This window comes from Gymnodraco acuticeps, unplaced genomic scaffold, assembly GCF_902827175.1.
Source record: "Gymnodraco acuticeps unplaced genomic scaffold, fGymAcu1.1, whole genome shotgun sequence".
NCBI classification, from domain to species: Eukaryota; Metazoa; Chordata; class Actinopteri; order Perciformes; family Bathydraconidae; genus Gymnodraco; species Gymnodraco acuticeps.
In genome coordinates, this window is record NW_022992041.1 from 920,654 (window position 1) to 936,960 (window position 16,307).

General features: G+C 41.2%; 1 protein-coding gene across 13 annotated transcripts in view; it reads left to right on the forward strand.

Annotated features, from left to right (window-relative positions):
• adgrb3 (adhesion G protein-coupled receptor B3) overlaps window positions 1-16,307 on the forward strand; it is a 115,319-nt gene that overhangs the window by 88,447 nt on the left and 10,565 nt on the right. For all 13 annotated transcript variants that reach the window (XM_034201921.1, XM_034201919.1, XM_034201923.1 and 10 more), the window contains 4 exons: window positions 5,575-5,701; window positions 6,665-6,768; window positions 6,872-6,974; window positions 15,409-15,559. In XM_034201921.1, coding sequence (XP_034057812.1) covers window positions 5,575-5,701; window positions 6,665-6,768; window positions 6,872-6,974; window positions 15,409-15,559 — 485 coding nt within the window. The remainder of the gene's footprint in view (window positions 1-5,574; window positions 5,702-6,664; window positions 6,769-6,871; window positions 6,975-15,408; window positions 15,560-16,307) is intronic.

A 16,307-nucleotide genomic window follows, 5' to 3' on the forward strand; every position in this document is an offset into this window, starting at 1 on the left:
TTTCGATTTAAGGTTCACGTTCTACAATTCTGATGAAATCGCTCTCTAATGGTTCCCTTCTTTGACATCGCCATCTCTGAGATCAGCAGTTGTCAACGTTTTTTACATCATAGACCCTTAAATAGACACATTCTGGCTAAAGACTCACACTTGATCAGATTTAGGCCCCGGCCACACGAGGACGAAAATGGTCGTTTGCGTTACTGTTTAGTGTCATATAGACCGTTCGGCCACACGAGGACGACCGAATACGGCACTAAACGACTGCGGAAACGATAACGGGTCCCAAGGTGGATAGAACGGCATACGCAACGCCTAAGGCCCCGGCCACACGAGGACGAAAACGGCTAAACGCATAGGATTAACGCAAACGCAATCGCAAAAAAGCTTCCGTCCACACGCAATATTCACCGGATAGTGTCTGTCCACACGAGACAGCTCCGTTTAGCTCCAACCGCTGGAGAAGCTGCAGTACATATGCAGGAGCCTGTACGTGGCGCTGTAACTTCCTCCACAAAAGCAGCAAAGAAGCATGGTTGTCATGGTTGCCCTTCTGTTTATTCTCCGCGGTGGGGGCCGAGGGAACCGGGCAGAGTTTTTCGCCAGTCAACGTGTATTAAAGTTTAAATCTTCCGACAAAATTATAAAAGTGCCGGTCAAAGGTCTTCTTTGTTATTTATTGAGCTTTAAAACAAATGAATAACGAATCTATATAATATAATAATAAAATACACGGAGCCTCTCTTTTTCCTCCCTCTCTTCGGACAGCGCCAGTGTCTGTTTCATGCAGCAGCTGATCCAGTAATGAGTGACCCGGCCGACTGTAAAAATAAACATATTTATAACTAGTTTAAGTAGTTTGAGAGGTGTCTCCGTCCTGTCAGATTAGACTTCACTCGCATTTATGTCCATATTGAGAGAAATATAAATAATCTGAATTCAGTGTGCAGTTTACTTTGACGCGGGGGTGAGCAGCAGAGGTGGGGAGAGGCGGGGCTATTGCCTCATCATTATCAGAAAATGATCGTATAGGGCGTACACACGGAGCTGTTTGACCCCCCAGAGCGTTGCGTATGCCGTTCTATCCACCTTGGGACCCGTTATCGTTTCCGCAGTCGTTTAGTGCCGTATTCGGTCATCCTCGTGTGGCCGAACGGTCTATATGACACTAAACAGTAACGCAAACGACCGTTTTCATCCTCGTGTGGCCGGGGCCTTAGACTTCTGTTGTTCTGGCTCTGTTTTTGAACAGAAGCCGTCAAAGCTGCAGATGCAGAGACGATAATGGCGAGACTTATTGTGTTCTTTGTTTTGTAATGAAATTAAACTGCTTCTGGTCTGCTTTTCAGTAATTGCAAGGACATTAGGAGGCAGAAGAGGTAACAATGTGGGCGATGTTTACAGTAATTCTAAGCTTCGCTCCGGCAGAAACCATGCATTAGTTGACAGCAGGAAGTTTTGCTGTGTTTGCGTGGGAGAGCATACACGATGGTGTGAGTTAGGGTAAATTACAAGTACACCCTGAGGTAGGGCTGAAATGTCATTATCAGTCCTGACTCAATTCTGTTTGCCTTCATTGTTGTTTTTATATAATGCCAATATAACATTTGTGGGTTTTATTTATACACAACAGTATATGATTCATTTGGCAGGTTTTACCCTGTAATGAAGAAACAGAGTTGCAACACTTTTTCACAAATGACATTTTTCTGACAACTTAAGCAAACTGATCTATCTACCTACATTTGAGGGGCTGCGTACCAATCATGATCAATTAGATATTCTTGCTACTTCCAAAAAAAGCACTCGTTTTTCTTTTCTCTTCATTCAGTTAACATACGCAGTTTGGCCCAGAGGCTGATGTGAATTGCCTGTCATCAAGAGATCCAAGATTGATGAAATCATTTCCAGGCATTGCTCCCACCCTCTTCTGCCTGTCATTGTGTCTTTCTAGACTTTATAAAATTGCCTAAAGTGCATCGCCTAAGGCAGTCCTTTAAGCCCTCAGCCCGGCGCCTTAATCATACAGTAAGTGGGCATGTGATGAATTTAAAGAGCTTTTTGGATAGTTATCCCCCATTCCTGAAGAAATACTATATGTTTAACAAAGCAGTGTTATATCAAAAATGGTAATGTAGAAGAAGAACACGGACTAAAAAGCAGCAGTCTGGTATTTTAGTATATTCGGCTGCAGCAACCTGCTTAGTTGGACTATCATGATGTCACAAAGCTTCGCTGTTTGACTCTTAAGTGCACTGCTTGGAAGTTTGGCTAAGTTATGGGTTCAGTAATAAGATATTTATGGCTGCAGGAACACCATCTGTCAAAGTTCAGCAAGGAAGACAAACCTAATTGGAGTTTTGAGCACACTATCAGTTTCGGCGAGACACAAGGGTTTATATACTGAACGTGTGTAAAACTTTGTGGACTTTTTATGTCACTCTGCTGTCATCCTAAAATTGGAGCACGATCGAAAACTGTCACACAGGAAGTTTGACTAGAAAAGTTGTCAATACATCAGTGCATGGATAGAAAGTGGTCAACCAAGGGTGTGTGATGAATGTCATGTCATCTGTCTCACTGTGGTTAACATCAGCACTGACATTTTCTCTAGGGTGCATTTTATATTCAGAGGCCACCAGCCCCCCCCCCCCCCCCGATAAGGTCAGACAACATATCAAACGTGGCGTACATCAATCCCCCAGGCAGGCGTGTTCTCCTGTCTGCCTTTCTCGCTGGCACAGAAGGGAAGCCAACATCTAGCAAGTCAAAAGTTAGGAAACACATTATGTCGAGGATTGAGTTTTCACCGGGGGGAACGGTTCATTTATCCCAAAGTTATCAGGATTCAGCATCACTCAAGCTATCAATCTGAGCACAACAAAGTGTGCATTGGAGAGTGAATGTGACGCTAGTGTTGTGAGAGTGTAACAGCAGCAAAGGGTGATCTCATGTGGGCAGCTGTGTGAAGGCTGTGAAGCTTGTACAGAGACTTCCTCACTACCCATCTCTGTGTCCTACAGTAATAATCTGAAACAATGACAAACCTGCACTGCTATTAAAGGAATTGTTCCCTTTTGTATGACTATTCACAGAACAACCTCTCCAATAGATACAGTTTTGAAGAATTGTTGTTCTCTAGCTTTTGATTGCGCTCATAACATAGACTGTAGGCTCATACATATTACAGGCAGGAACCAACAATCATGTTTTTTTTCAAAGTGGAAACTCACAGATAGTCAAGAAAAGCTGAAAAGCTGCAGCAAACAAGACTTTCTAATAAGGGATACAACTAACAATAAATGTCATTGTGAATTAATTTGCTGTTGATTTTTTAGATTGATGTTTTGTCAATAGAATGTATGAAAAATGGCGATGTCTTTGAATATCACTCAAACCCCAAAGATATTAAGTGTAATGTGATATACATGTAAGATGGAGAAAAAGCAGGACCTACATCCTTTTCTGACAATCAATCAATCAATTCACTAATCATTGCAGATCTCTTTGTATTCTGATATAATATTCTGCTTATGCCGCAGTTTGGGCTTCTGTAAGCCACATTTTATTTTTGTCAGTGAGTGGATGTCACCATGGCAAAGCTTTTTGTAATCTGTCTTTCCACCGGTTCTCAAAGAATGGCTCCTATTCTGCACCACACTGGGGTCCTTGTTGCACTCACAGATGTCTATTTATCAGCAGCCCAGGTTAATGCCAGGCCTTTTTGTCCTATACAGTACATCATGCACTCATCAAACTAAAAAGAAATGTTTGATATATTATACATATAAAACACCTCTTTCTTTTTTGCCACTGTGCTTAATGTGAGAGTGAATGATTCATATTATTCAGTGCGGCTCAATAGAGTTACTTATGAGGACTTGTTTAAGAGCCTGGCCACAGACGTTCATTCATCATTGTGCGACGTCAGTGTTCAAACCTTCCTTTATGAGACCAGCTAAGAAATCCTTGAAACTTTAAATCAGCAGAATGGTGCGTCATATAGACCTTTATGGCGTGAGTTGGCGCTCCACAGCCTGCAGAGAATATGGGCTCTTTTCATTTACTCTAATCCTGTTATGTTACTCATGTCATTTAGAACTAAAACAAATGTTTTAGTGGCTACATGAGTGTGCTTAACTACTGAATAGACCTGTTAACTGGTTACCGTGTGCAGGCTGGAGTGAACAAGCATCAGTCGTTTGCACTAAACAGTCACAACCCAGTTAAGAAGAGAAGAGATGACGGGGAGTGATGTTGAGAGTTTTTTTTATTGTTGCATTGCTGTGTACAGACAGCTCAGAGTACTGCTTGGGAATTTGCAAAGGGCTCACAGTCCCTTCCAGGAATAATACATATTGCAGCCATATTGATCAAATTACAAGGCAGGATTGCCTCACACAGCAGAGGCCACTTGGCACACACATCAACAGCCATAATGCTCTGTGTTGTTCTAAATCACTGGTATGACTCTTCATATCTCATGGGAATTGTATAGCAGGGGAGTGAGCAGACAGCAAGGTGTCTTTCAGGACAACAGGTGTTTGTGACACGAATCCTAAAATGCGAATCCTAAAATGCGAATCCTAAAATGAGGGTATGTGCTGCGGCAAAAAAAATAAAATCTGAATATCTTCGGGAACATTAAGTTTCCACATTTAATCAGAATCGTCTAAAGATGTGAAATGAGTGGGGGCGATAACAAATGGAAGAGAAGCGCTCCTTTCATTTCACCTACTAGCGGTGTGAAGTGGAGACTGGCTGCAACCATTCGCGCTGCTTCCGCGGGGTGGTATTAGTTCTGCAGTGTTTTTTTATGCAAAGCTCTTCGCGCCGAGCGGCAACAACTTTCGTGTAAAATGATTTTTAGGAATAATCCAAAAGCATCATGTATTCCCGGCATATCGTTAGACCTGCAGGCGAATAAACAGATCCTGCGACAGCGTGCGTTCCTTTTCTCATTGTATCAACCTCCCCCTCTCACCAAGCACAGAGGAACGGAGTATCAATCTGATGCTGTCCACCGTTTCCAGGGTGAAAACCCCCTTAAGGAAGCATTCAAAAGCTGCTAATTAAAACAGTTGAGGAGGGGGGGGAAATCAACCAAAAAAGGAAAAAAAGACAGGGGGCATTGAGAGAGGGGGGAAAAAAGGAATACAGTCGTTTGGGAAACATCTAGAGGAATAGAGAGTCACGCAGACAGACATGCAGGTAAATATGAGCGCTCTTATCTCTAAGCTTTATGAGGGAATAACGGCTGTTTTCATATCACGCTTGTTTTATGTGCGTTTAGAGAATCAATCAGAACCGGTCTGCTTGGACAGCTCGGTGCGTCCTCCCCCTCCTCCGAGCCTCTGCCTCTCTATCAGCTGAAATGCTGCTCGTAGCCACACAAGAGCCGTGTCGATGTCTCTGATCGCCTTTTTATTTTTTTATCTAACAGTCTATACGGCTCTCTAGCTCGCGATCGAAGTAAATAATTAAATAGGAAACGCGAAGCGCTGTGGATAAGTCTCGTGAAGTCGTGCCACCGCTGGAATTAAAGCTCTAACTGCCTCTGCCTTCTTCTTGCAGGAACGATTCTTGGGGAGCCTGGTCCTCAAAGGGATGTAAAACGGTGCTCACAGATGCATCCCATACAAAATGCTTATGTGATCGTGTATCTACCTTCGCCATTTTGGCTCAGCAACCAAGAGAAATAGTAAGTAGGCTATTGATTTGTTATTCAGTGTGGGTTTTATAGGCCAATGTAAAGGAGAAACGCTGCCTGTGTGTACGTGTACCTGTGTGTGTGAGAATGGAAATTGAATCTTTGGTGTGCTAATCCTGTTAAGTAGTAATTCAGGGGGATTGTGGGGGTTGTTATTAGTTTGCACATAGATTTAGATAACTCTGTGTGCGCGTGCACGCCAGAGGGTGTGTGCACCCATCAGTCAAATGCTCATATTTGGTCAGGGGGAGGGATAAAAGTTGTCAGATTTGACATGTTTCTCTTTTTTTCCTCTGTTTACATCAGGGAACCTGACCTATGTGGGGGTATTTTTAAAGCATGTTTTAAGCTCATGTGCTGAAATTAGATAAATGTAAAGGCCTGTAACATCTTGAGATGATAAAGTAGAGAACATTGAGAACATAGCTTACACCATGGCCTCTGCATTAGTACACAGTAGGAATTGCCCTATTACAAGGACATCAAGTACCTTCTTCTCTATCAGGCCTGAAGCATTCGACAGCAGAATGACAATCGTTCATTTAGCCATACAAGTGCAGTTTTGTGCTAACAGTTAACTCATGACTACTGTATGTAATGTATACAAGCACTCACAGTGTGTCTGGCTTCAGGCCTGTGATTGGCCGCTCACATGATTTTATATGCCTGGAAAACAAACACAATATTTTGTAATGCACTTGAGCCGGTAGTTTCCAGTGTCTCTGCTACAGAGATAATGTCCTGCACATAGGTGGATAGACTAAACTGCTTTCAAACCCACGCATGCACTTCAAACCTCACAGTATATTAAGGAGCCCACAGTGGACTGTTTAGATTGGTGGTGGTTTGTTTTGATTGGTTCCCTCTACGGGCAACAATAAATATTTACCGTCCTGCATTGACAACATCCCACCTCCCACTGACTGTTGGTCTTGCTCTGTCCCCCCCCTACAGAGCATGGAGTACTCAGGGGTCCCATCTGTGACATTGATAGTTGGCTGTGGTCTCTCTTGCCTCTCCTTGATCACGTTGACCGTCATCTATATTGTGCTCTGGAGGTAATTGCTACACTATAGGAGCATACACTGCAACCATGTTCTGTTTTTAAAGTTGGTTCATTTATATAACGCCATGTTTGTTTCATCATTCTCTTTTCTTCAGGTATATTCGCTCTGAGCGATCAATCATCCTGCTCAACTTCTGCCTCTCTATAATCTGCTCCAACATACTGATCCTTGTGGGACAAACGCAGACGCATAATGCGGTAAGTGTCATTTAAGGATTGTTCAACACAAACTACAAAGCATGAAGGTTTACAGGTTTTTAAATACAGTTGGGATAATGTGGCAGTGGACAGATCCAAGAGACACTTCACTGTGGCCTTGTGCTCTGAATAGAGTAGAGAATAGAGTTTTGTATCGGCCACTGGGTGCATTCCTTCGAAATCTTCAGGGTTGTATGGCTTTGGAGATATGCATAGTACAGTTTATTATGCACAATATCATCAGGTTCCTCAGCAAGATTTCAAAAGATAGACAAAAGCAGCAACTAGATCATGTTTCCTAGTGAATTTGAGGCATACACTTTTTTTGAAAAGGGCTAACATTTGATTAAATAGTGAATCTCACTCTACAGGCCTAATCTTAAACATAAGTCCTTATGTATAACAAATGTTGACTTTGTCATTGAAAGTGAAAAAAATAAATAGAAGTCACATTATATCCTATTTCCAGCAAATGACCATCTTCTTTTGGGTCTCTCGCGTACAAGCTTCTCATTTTTCATCCAAATGGAATATTAAGTGTTTCTAATGCCTCAATAAGATGTCGATCCACTTTGCGTTGGCTCAGGACCATTTGTGTTACATTGTCCTCTGGTAAACTTGAGACAACCCCAATCTGCTGGCGGCGGGACAATAATGATCTTTAATTGCAATTAAAAATGCGATGCCATAAAGAAAACGAAAAAATGAACAAAAGAGGACGCTCAGATCACTTTGAGATGAAATCATGCCAGTTTCATTGCCGTGGTTCAAACGTGAAGCACTGCATAATAATAAGCCTATTTCAACAGTGTAGGAGCAGCAAGGCCGACATGATGCACACCAGAAGACATGGGACACTGGTCATAAAAAAAAATGAGACTTATTGCAATTATAACCCTGGAATGGGGAAGAAATGTTAAACTTGGCTATAAGAAATCAAATCAAAATGTATAATAGCCCCAAATCACAAGAAATGCCTCAAAGGGCTGGACAAAGCAAACACAAGCAAAGACAAACACAAAATACAAACGTCGTAGCATAAAAATTAATAAAAATATTATACAACAACATAAGTATTGCCATGTGATAAAGTGTATGACTGAGGTGATGCTAATGTAGATGGAAACTAGGTGATGGAAATGAGCTGACAAGGAAGACAAATGCGAAGAGATGGGTTTTGAGTTTGCTTTTAAAGGAGTCAACGGAAATAGCTTCGTAGAAAATAAAAGAAGCTCTCATATTGGGATTTGTGGCGTGCATTACTGAAATTACCCATTTTGTGTTCAGTTGACAATTAGACCTTAACCTCAGAACGAGTCAGCAGTATTCAAAGGGGCAACTTCAATAGTTATAAAGAAGGACTACTTCCAATAAATACGTATCACTTCCTCTATCCTCTAAATAACTGGCCGGGACACAAGTGGCTAATGTAAAAGATTGTTTGGCAAACAGCAGTTGGGATTTACAAGCTGCCCACGCAGATGCCCTTCTCAGTCATTTGGCTACAATATGACAAACTGTCCGTTCCATTGTGTAACCATATTATCGCTGTACCTTTAGACTGTATGGTTAACAAGGAACACTGTCATTACAACCCAGTGTTTCTCCTCATTAATCCGTTCTCTTCAGCTTTTCAGCTCATTAACATGTTCTAGTATTTGGGCAAGCTTACATAGCATAAGTCATAGATTTAAGCAGAGATCAGCAGTGCAATGTAAACTGAGCCAAAGATCTTTTTAAATGCTTGCAAAAAATGTATGTTAGTGTAGGTTTTCCATTAGCTGTTGATGTATGGCTACTTGCACCTGTGCTTATAGGTGTGACCTATTCTCTGAGCAGATATTGAACCCTACTTTTTTATTTTACTATTTTCAACAAACAATTAATTATGACCAAATTAACCAAAATAAAAATGGTTGTAAATGTGTTGGTAAACAACGCCTGATTCCTGGTGACACTATAGATTAACTATGGACATAATGTACTAGCTGAAACCATTCATCAGAAACTGAATTGGCTCATATTGTGCAGAGCATTTTAATCTGGTGAAATGACAAAGAAACAGATTTTGCAAGTTCATCTGTTTCCTTGCTGGCCCTTACATTTCTGGCACACAGTAGAACCCGAGCACAAAGCTTCGGGGCATTTTTTAAAGCTGAGCTGATTTGAAGCCTTGTCAGATTTAATCAGGGCTCCAGTCATCTCCTGTCTTGATTATGAGGACCACCACTTAACACGGAATACTCACGCGGCATGCTGCTAATAGGATATCTGTCTCTGAAATCTCCAGAAAGATTAAGTGGTTTTCAGCAAATCCAAGGACATACTAAAGATGTCATTTCAGCATCTCCCAGAGTGACTCGACAAACTGACTCATTCACAGGGGATTAAAGAAACACTGACTAACTGCTTTGTAATCTGCCAGCATTTTTTGATAATTAATGGCACGTTAATAAATATTTCTACTTGATTTGATATTTAGTTTTAGCTTGTGGATCTAACGACACTGTAACATGAAAGGGTTGTACTAAGTGATGAACCCACAAAGAGTTATTTTCTGAGTCCCCCCCAGCTCCATTGAGCATTTTTAGCATCTTTTAGCACATTGTTTTGGTTTTACAGCGCACAACTTCCCATCAGAAGCAGCTGTTATAAGTCAAAAGCTCAGATTCAATGACAGACGCAACATATATGAAGCTAAACGCAGATACAATATTTGACCCGCATGCATCATGGAGCCAGAAACTCCAAATCAATTCTAATAATGTTTTGCATTGGATTTGACACATTAGCCTTATAACTTTTGTTTTAAATGTCAATATTGTATTCATAGATGTAGTTTGTTGCGATATGGCCCAAACAAGTCATTAATGCAGGTTTCTTTTTTAAGCAGGTGTACAATCAAGTTAAAGGACTCTATATTATATGTTCTAACTTTACAAATGAAACATAGAATACTTTGTTGTTGATTTATTTCCTATTAGAAAGCTGCATTTATCAGTCTTTGCGATGCTGAGGATACAACTTTCAGGGCAATGACTTTTTCACATTGTTCTGTTTTGAATGTGTCCCTCTTATCTGTTGTAATAATATTTGTGAAGTATTTCATCAGTTTGATCAGACAGTCGAACCCAATGTTTGAGTGGTAGGCCAGCCAGAGGAGGAAACGTGGCTCCTGTGTGGGTTTAATTGCCATGCTGCCTGACACTGCCTCACTTGTTTTCCCCCCATCTTTCGTAAGAAGTGCATATAATTGGCTCCACTGTTTTGTGGATTCAGACTAGCTCATCGTCTAATAGAAAATCATCTCTTTGGTGTGGAGGTGTCCTATGGGAGCAGAAAGTCAGTGAGTCACCTTTGCCTGTATTTGCTTTTCCTTTGTCCTCTGTCGTTATTCATCTTAGGAAGAAAACAAAAAGGGGAATTAGGGAGTATGGCTGTAGGAGGGTATGTTCCTATAAATTGTCTATCCCTATTATGAGAAAAAATCTATAATGCATTAGGTGGGTGAAAGTCAAGGTAAGCAGGGTCAGCTAACAAATTATTAGCTTTGTAGAGAGATTCACTTTTGTGCAGGTCATACAGTAAGTAGCATAGTGAGCTGACATAGTTGTTCCTCAAACAAGCTTTGTACTAATTATGTGATATTATCTAGTTTTTGGACATCTGAACCTCCCGAAGTGTCACAATATAAAAAAAGTATCACCTTTTATTGAAAGTAAAGATGGCTTATGAAGCTACGAGTGGAAGATGAATACAGTTCCTAAACGTTTGTATGAGATATTTGATACATAACACGCTCAAGGCCAGATATGTACTGTATATACACAAACTGCAGTGTGCCTATATAAGCTTTAGTTTATTTTTAGTACAGAGCGCTTGACCTCCCATAGTGAGGTGCAGCAGAGAGTGATATAAGCTATCCCACGTTCCAGTTACTTTTAGTAGCATGATGGTGAAAAGTAACATGCATAATCCACATGCAGCTCACGCAACTACATGTGTGGCGGCAGCTTTATAACGCAGCAAAGCTCTGGTAAATAGAATAGAATCCTTTATTGTCATTATACAGGTACAATGAGATGAGTAGAGCTACTCCTCTTTTTAAGGTGCCATCAAAAATGCAAAAAACAAACAAGAGACGTACAACATTCAGGACAACATACAAACAACAAGCATTCATACTTCAATATGCAGGTAAAGTTAAAGTGCGGGAATATATCGGTTTAAGTAAAAAAAAAAATGTTTGAATGTGTTTAAAAACATATATATATACATTGTGTCAGTAAAGTTCAGGAGAATAGCTGTATGCTTTGTTTTCATAGAGTGTGACATATTGAAATAAAGTAGGCAGAAGTAGATGTGTCATAATTATAAGCTGACTCCAGGTTGGTGTGACGTACATCTATCGAGCAGTAGGTAGCCATTTTCTGACTCTAGCGGCAAAATCGATGCATTCTTTTCAGTTTTTCTTTGTGGTTCAACATCACTTTGCTGCCACCACTTTGTTGTCTGTAGTCCTCCACCTAAGCACCTCCTTTGTAAAGCACTGGTGCACTTGTTGCTTGATTTTAAAGGAGGGTGCTTCAATCAAATATAGCACCAGCCTCCACCTCCCACACGGATTCAGGAAAATAAAAGCAACATTGGATTAAAAAAAACCCTCTACTATAGATACCGTGCCATTAGGAGCGTCTCCCAAGCAATCATCTTAAGTGCTTATTGCAGTAATAGTCATATGTAAAAGTTAACTGTTCTCCTATATGATAAATTAATGCAGCAATAAATGATGGAAATAACTGAATGATAAATTGGATTAGCAAATAAATAATGCCTGGGGAAAATAATTTAATCACCATGTCAACATTAGTTAAATCCAATTAGGAGGGACGGAGCTCTCAGCCTCACTGTGAGCAAAACTGAAACTGCTTCTTTCAATGTTTGGCTTCAATAATATGTGACTGCTCCTTTCTTTTTTGATTCCAGTGAACTGTCATTGCAATAGGAAGCAAAGTGTGACACAGTTCATAGTAGGGGTGCACCGAATGGGAAATTCTTGGCCGAAACCGATACTGAAAATAGGAAACAGTTGGCCGAAAACCGAATGCCGAAAATGATCAATAGAAATATATATATATATATATATAATGTATACATTTTTTTACCAATGTTGTTCAGCTACCTGATTATGGAAATAGACATGATTATGGCAAAACTTAACTTAAATAATAATCACTATTATGGGTCCATAAAACATTTATTCAGCACTTTTGAATGCATACAGTACATTTATATATGTCATGTATTATTGCTAAAAAACATTATATCGCAGTCTTAGTGTCGCCAACTCGTTTCTAATATGCAAAGACAACAAATGCGTCTATGATGTATTTTCGATCAGACGAGATCTCTCTCTCCCGTCTGTGTGCGAGGGGGCGGGGCAGTTTACACACACGCAGCTGCTACATGCAGCGGAGCACACTGCGGAGATGGCGGAGAGAACGCGCTCCGAGGTGTGGTTAAACTTTACCCGTCTCGATGTGGAGAATACTTGTTACCATAAGTGCAATAAGAGTTTAGCATGTAAGCACGAGCAATTTGTCTAAACATTTAGCAAAAGTGCACCGCATGCAGACGGAGGAATGTACCGGGTTCGACCGTCTTTCTAGCAGCTCTGTAGCCCCATCCACGAGTAACGTTTCCACGTCAGGTGTTATGTATGCTAGCAGCAACACACGGAGTTAACTACATGATACAAACATGGGTTAATGATTAGAGGTAACTGAGTTATTTAGTTTGTTAAAATTTCAGCTATTCTGTTTACAGTCTGTCATCAGATTATTTAATACGATTTGTTAAAGGCTCAGGGCAATCTCGATGACAAAGGTCAATGTTCCCCCCCCCCTGTGAGCCAGCCGCGTCTTTATTACATCATCACAACAACACGTTTCCGAAAGGGCCTTTTTAAAAGCCGAAATGGCCTTTTTAACCATTTTCGGCCGATAATTTTCGGTGGCCGAATATTCGGTGCATCCCTAGTTCATAGCAATTAGATGTTCAGTTTTGAAAGGCCCGTCCCAGACCTTTAAGTCTGAGTTTATTCAGTCCACAGTGAGAAATGACTTTAGATCTGACCTGACATTAAACTTCTATTATTGAACTGTCTTAAAGTACACCCTGTCAGCCTCTACCCTTACCTCCATGTCTATCAGCTCTCCAATGTTACAATGTGGTCCCTTCGTCAGTTTCTCTGTTTCCATGGATACTGACACTGTGTGCTCAACTTCTCCAGGCATTTGCCTTTCTAAAGGGCAGTATGAGCTCTGGGTTTGTTTGTGTTTTTGCTTATGTCCAACCTAGTCTGTCATAATGTCCTCATAATGTACCTTTCCTTGTTTTCAAATGCAGTTTTTTTTGGAGGACTAATGAAGCTGGGTGCTATAGGGATCCAAATGAACCGTGAAACACAACGGTTGCATGTGACCTGTTTCCATGAAACAAGGCAGGCTCTATTTTCAGCACCTTGGACAGCACATGAGCAACAGCAACACTGGAATTAGCTCTGCATGAACAGGCAGTATGGCTGCTGCATACCACACACTGTTTCCCCTTCCACTATGGTCTCCTTCAATCCGGTTTTTTGTACTTTCATACAAGATTTCCCTCACTGATTTGGCATGTTTACATAGTAATAATCACATGCTGCACAGCGGTACACTCACATGCAGGTCACTGAAATCATCATTCCGCACAGAAAGGCAGGAACATTCTAGATGTAGCTATGAAATAACACGGTATATATTATTTCTTATTCACAGCTTTTGTACAAAACAGATCTTCTGTGTGATTTCAACCAAAGCAGGTGGTCGTGTGCAATGGGAGCTTCGTATGCTTTGATTTGATGTTAAGATATTTTCATCTCTTAACATCAGCAGCTCTAAAGCATTATTTCTGAGTGATATAACTAAGTATATAAATTACCTGTCTGTGTTACCTATAACTCATATTCTGACTCATATTCAAGTATATTATATTTCAGATTTGGCCAGTGCTGACTATGACTTAGCAGAAAACGTCAATTTGTATCATCAGCTTTAAGATGTACCTTTATTTTGCAATTCCCATGGCAGGTTTGTGTCACCATTTCTGTCCAAGCACACTTAGTTCCTACAGAGCCACGTCATATTATTGCTAAAACATATTTGAGATAATATAGAGTAACTGATTTTGTCAAATGGGCATGGGATATGGTTGCATCCTGAATCATCTGAAATAAAAATGCTATTAAGGCAGACTTTCAGGAATATTTGCCTCCTTTCAAAAGAAGTGACATATAGTCTTGTGATAAAAACATTTCTACTTACAGAGTATGTGTTATGTATCTTATCAATGTAAGTAGGGTGAATGTGTTTTATAGGCCACTCATTTTATACAGAGGTTTCTTGAAAGTTGGCAACTGAAAAACTTCAAACCAGCCGGTAACAAGAAGTATCTGAGACGTTGGCCATATGGCAGCAGGAGATACTTACACCTGAATGCATCCTACTTAAACTTTGATGAATATTTAGGGTTACATAATTGCTCATGGACGTAGGTAAACAGAATTCCCCACTTCTAGCACATGAGGTAATGCAGGATTACTGTCTCGTGTGAACCCCGTGAACACTGCAGGGGATGGATGGATTTAATGTGGTTTTCTCAGTGGGGATGGTAGTGTGTGGCACATCTCGCAGTATGGTGTGGACGCCCTGGGACGAGATGATACACTTCAATCTTCCCCTCTTTGTGCACCATCGCTCAGATTACCACTTCCCCACACTGCAGACAATCAGAACTGGAGGAAAAGCGTAATCTTGTCTAACAAATGTCAGCGTGCAACCACGCGATTCTTACAGATCCTCCTTTTTTTTTATTTCTGATCCTCTTCTAAACAATCGCATTTGGAGAGGCCTCTCGGTAGAACAGAGATGGACCAGCTAATGAAGCTGAAAAGTGGTGCTTCATTGTCGAGCCTGAATGCAATCTGCTGTCTCCGCCACGTGCATTCTGTATCATTTAAGCGGTGTTGTGTCTCTGTGTAAAACAGTTGACCTTGGCTCACATGCCTCCAGGTGGGATCCCCAGCATACTAATGTGGGTGAGTGCAAAGGAATGCTACGCTAGGCTCTCTCTGATCTTTACTACTGCTGCCACCTCTGCTGCTGCAGTTTAAACTGATGCTTTGTTTCATTCACTGCACAGGAAGGTACTCCAGTGGATGGTCTAGACAGGGAAATGCTGCCAGTGCTGCAGGGATATGAGGAAATATCAATATGATCTTGTGGAATCTGCATTAGTTCCTATTAATGCGGGCACCATTTTTCCAAGTTGTTTTGCACGTACTGCAGCCAATATACAGTATATCTCTGACTCTTTTCTCTCTTTGTATCGACAGGGAGTCTGCGTCATGACAACAGCCTTCCTGCATTTCTTCTTCCTGGCATCGTTCTGCTGGGTCCTCACCGAGGCCTGGCAGTCCTACATGGCAGTGACGGGAAAAGTTCGGACCAGGCTCATCCGCAAGCGCTTTCTGTGTCTGGGCTGGGGTAAGAAAGCAGCGTGTTTGCCTAAACCTCTTCATTATCTCCCATCATCCATCGCAGCTGCCGTTTCCTCCCAAGGTCTCTGGCCAAGGTGTCTTTCCAAGTATCTGTGTGTCTTTTTTTCCGTCCGCTGTTCCCATCCTCTCTCTGTGGGGCAGCCAGATCTCCCTCCTGTCGGCCTCTTTGTTGTGATGCTTTTGTGCTCCAGTCAAGCTCTCTGAGGGCCCGGTAAATGGACCGGCCCTCAAGACAGACCGGTGCGGCTCCAGCAGAGCAGGTTGAAATGACCTTATGTCTGAGCGGAGCACTTACACTGCGGAGAACACACCGTGTGTACAGTAAAACCTCAGAAAAGACGTAGGAGAGAGAGAGGAAATGCTCGCAAAGGTAAAATGGAGTGATTTATCATGATTATACATATTCTGAAATCCTTTCCAATTCAATTATTTGTAATATTAATACGAATCCCAAATTAAATAGTTAGTACCCAACACAATGGTTTTAGTACCCGTACAAATTCTAATCAGTGTGGATGTCAGATACTTTATTTCCCTGCCTCCCACGCTTTGTTCCTGACTCTTGAGTGTTACGTCACAAAAGAAGAGGCTATTGCAAGGAGACATGTCTGTCAAGAAACACAGGCAGATCAACATCTGTATCAACATTTGAAAGATTTGAATGTTTTTCTTCATTTGATAAATGTCAGTCTGTATGCTCGTCCACACGTTTCGTTTCTTTCAGTCTAGTAGAA